Source organism: Notothenia coriiceps, unplaced genomic scaffold (genome assembly GCF_000735185.1).
Source record: "Notothenia coriiceps isolate Sejong01 unplaced genomic scaffold, NC01 NC01_scaffold00011591, whole genome shotgun sequence".
NCBI classification, from domain to species: Eukaryota; Metazoa; Chordata; class Actinopteri; order Perciformes; family Nototheniidae; genus Notothenia; species Notothenia coriiceps.
In genome coordinates, this window is record NW_011344292.1 from 1485 (window position 1) to 4948 (window position 3464).

The 3464-nt window shown below is 41.4% G+C and overlaps 1 protein-coding gene across 1 annotated transcript; it reads right to left on the bottom strand.

Moving 5' to 3' along the window:
* Positions 1-258: 258 nt before the first annotated feature.
* On the bottom strand, positions 259-2729 carry LOC104946767 (sodium-dependent multivitamin transporter-like). The gene is made up of 8 exons (XM_010772648.1): positions 2645-2729; positions 2211-2366; positions 2037-2125; positions 1604-1716; positions 1207-1274; positions 964-1050; positions 696-880; positions 259-405 (listed from the first exon to the last, which is right to left on the bottom strand). The coding sequence occupies exons 2-8, from the start codon at positions 2286-2288 to the stop codon at positions 282-284; spliced, it is 744 nt and encodes a 247-aa protein (XP_010770950.1). The 5' UTR covers positions 2289-2366; positions 2645-2729; the 3' UTR covers positions 259-281.
* Between the last annotated feature and the right edge of the window lie 735 nt (positions 2730-3464).

Consider the following 3464-nt stretch of genomic DNA (forward strand, 5'->3'; position numbering starts at 1 on the left):
GTCTTATAGCCCTTCTTACTTGCAAGATCTCTCTCCTCCTACTATGGGGTTGCTCTCCAGTTATTCCGCTGGGCCTTGTTCAGTTTTGTTGCTTTAGCACTGGAGACCCAGGGGATTTACTGTTAGACAAAACAAACTGTCCAATTGGAACGTTACGTAACACAAATACCAATATCCTGATAAATATCGTACCGTGGACTTGTTATCGCGATAATATCGTACCGTGAGTTTTTGGTATCGTTACATCCCTAGTCCATACAGTCTTGGAATTGAACATCCAATCAAATAATGTAGTGTGTACCTGTTAGCAAGCTGACCAAAAGTCCCACTACCACCACCACGGTGGAGTTGTGGGCACTATACCACATGTAGGATAGCGAGTAGAGTGCCTCCACACCTGTCGGCCTGAAGGAAAGGGGAAGATGAAAGACAGAACGATGTTAGCACTAACCGATGATCATTACATGACTGACCATATGCAGTTTACCTATAGTGTTAAATAAAATAAATGCAGTAACTTTAAATGCAAAGTAAATAAACGTTAATTGTCACACATATACACATGCACATAGCCAACAGTTATATTTGGACATTGCTTTTATCCATCCAAGAAGCAGTGGGCAGCTACTTGTCTGTGCGGGGACTTAAACTGTTGACCCTCCTATTTACAAGCTACTGCAGCCTGCATGCGTTACCTCGGCTTGGCTGTGTTGGCGCTGACCAGTGTGGTCATGATAGCGGTGGTCATGTTGTCAAACAGGGGCAGATTTGTGGTGTTGAGGGCTCCCATTGCGTTGGCCTCAGACATGCGCAGCAAAAAGCTGCCAATGCCGATCCAGAAGGCCATGGCAAGGCCTGCTACCAACCCGACCAGTGCACCCTGTGGAGTTAATACATGGGTTTGTTCAAACCTCATCTTGAACCAAGCTTGTAAAAAATAAAAGCACAAATGAAAGAACTCACAGTAGAGTTTGCCCACGGAAAAAACAATCCAAGGCAGAAGAGGCCAAGCAGAGGACCACCAACCATCCCAAAGATGCTGAAGGCTGCCTGAGGACACAGAACATGGGTAAAGGTGTCGATCATTTGTGTGATAGGTAACTGCACTGAACGGCTGCATTAAATAAACAAAACACTTTTTACCGAGTATTTCCTTTTAAACTATTTTAGAGAATGTCATTTTTCTTCATGTCAAGATTGTGTTACCTGCAGAACAGATCCCATAATAGAGGCGACGTAGGCCATGGCCAGACACACCAGGCCATATACCAAAGCTGTGGGCCAAGCGCGTTAGAAAGAAATATGTTTTGTTTACACATGCTATATCATCAGCAGGTTATATACTGAAAAGTAGGTTCAAGTATAAACTGAACTTAGCATCGTTAAGCAGCATTTGAGTATCTAGACTTCTTTATAAAACACAGTATGCTTGGCTATAGACTGTTACTGATAAGTAACGGTAGGAAATGAGAACAATTTAAATCTATAAACATATTTTATATTCAACAGTATCAAGGTATTTAATACTACAGTGTCTAGTAGTTCATGCCAAAAATTATTGGGAAAGGTACAATAAGTTCATTAAAGCATTAAAGACTCTTACCGAGTCCCTTGGACAGCAGCGTAGCTTTGGCTTCAGTCATGTTTGGAAAATGAGGTTTAATCAGGTCCTCCATGGTTACTGTCGCTAGGGAGTTAAAGGCTGATGATATAGTACTGGAAGGAGACAATAATGGGATTCAATTAACAACTGGGAGTTTTGTAACACATTATATGGCTTCTCTTTGCAGCACAAGTCTTTAGGATATTGATGTATTGATGTATATACTGTAGTTTTAAGAAACTTTCTAAAAATGAGCAATACTCATTTCATGTCCAGCTGATGTTAGAAAATACACTCTTGGGAAACAGAGAAATTCCCTATTCAATTTCAAAAGGATGACATGATAAATTATAACTGACAAAGACATAATGATGAGTAGTGCAAGTTTAGAATTGTTGCTTTGTTGTTGTTGCTTTGTTGTTGGTTCATTTACCTGAGAGCTCCACTGAAGAGACAGGCTACAAACAGTCCTGCAAGCCCGGGCAGATCCTTGAACACGTCCATCACAAAGTACAGGACCATCTACACAAAGCAACACAACATCAGGATGTACTTCCAAAAGCCAAATATAACAAAGACACATTATTCCTTACAAATGAATGTTAACCTGGTCATTAGATTTGACAAAGCCCTTGTCCAGGGGGCTATCCTCTCCATACCGAGCAAACATGACCAGCCCCATCATACAACCTAAACATAAGACAATCTGCTGGCATGGAAAAACTATGTAGCAGGACCTAGAAGGATATGGCAAACAAGAAGACTGTTAACAATAAAGAAAATCATAGAAAAGGTACAAAATGTAACAATATAAAAACTGTAAAATACTTACACAAATTAGCAGTAATTACAAATAGATAGCCTGTGCAAAAGCAGCATGTTTTTGAACATGTTTGTCCAGTTTGAAATGGTTCTGCTTTTTTGTATTTAATGCTTTTCCCTTAACTCCAAGATCAAATACGCAACAGTCATTGCATCATCTTCTTAGAAAACAGAAAGGGTTGACCTAGCATGTTGTTGTGAGACATTGATGGTACTCACATAATGGCCTCTTTTTCCGTACGAGAACTGAGGTACCTCTGGACCTGGGCCTGGTTGACCCCATATAGAGCCAACATCAGGAAGACTCCTCCCACACCTAGTGTCCAGAAGGTATGGCGCTCCAAAGGGTCGGGGTTCAGGCTACGGAGGCAGAGAATCAATATAACATAATACAACATAATTATTACATTAAAATGAAGTACATTATTCAAATTTACATTAACTTTGGATAATAACACAGGAGAAATGAGCGGAAGCGCTCTCTTTTCCTCTCTCTCCCTGCCTCCCTCTCCCGACAGCCGGTCCCTATCCGTCTCATGCAGCACACTGATCCAGTAATGAGTGACCCGACAGTGAAGAATAAATATATTTATAACTAGTTTGGCTTGTTCCAGAGGTAGATAAAATAGCTAAGTGTGTTAGGTCTAACTCTTAGTGTGTGTTTTGCTCCGCTCACCGGTCCATCACAGCGGGTGTAGCTGCAGGATTTCTGCTTCAAACACGTTGCATACCGCTATTTTACTGTATTTTTCGGACACCTTAAAATACTGCCAGACCGGTGAAGCCATTTCGGCAAGCTTGTTTTGCCGCGCACAGAGAAAAGTGTCATGTATTTTACGTCATGTGATCGGCTCTCCCGATTGGCATTTATAGGGAGCACCGAACGATCGGCAGAGAGCGAATATCGGCCGATATTGATCGGCGGCCAATCAATCGGAGCATCCCTAGTTTCAGATATATAAAAAAACATGTCTCTGAAGTGTTTTGCTCAAAATACCAAACAGAACCCATTCTAGCCATGCCTCATACCTAGAGATGG

What these genes read in the sequence shown, in the direction of transcription:
- LOC104946767 (XM_010772648.1), bottom strand. Translation starts at nt 2,288, where the DNA reads ATGATGGGGCTGGTCATGTTTGCTCGGTATGGAGAGGATAGCCCCCTG. An exon ending in TTATGGGATCTGTTCTGCAG is followed by an intron (nt 1,051 to 1,206) that starts GTAACACAATCT and finishes CTGTGTCCTCAG; the next exon opens with GCAGCCTTCAGCATCTTTGG. An exon ending in TTCCGTGGGCAAACTCTACT is followed by an intron (nt 881 to 963) that starts GTGAGTTCTTTC and finishes TTAACTCCACAG; the next exon opens with GGTGCACTGGTCGGGTTGGT.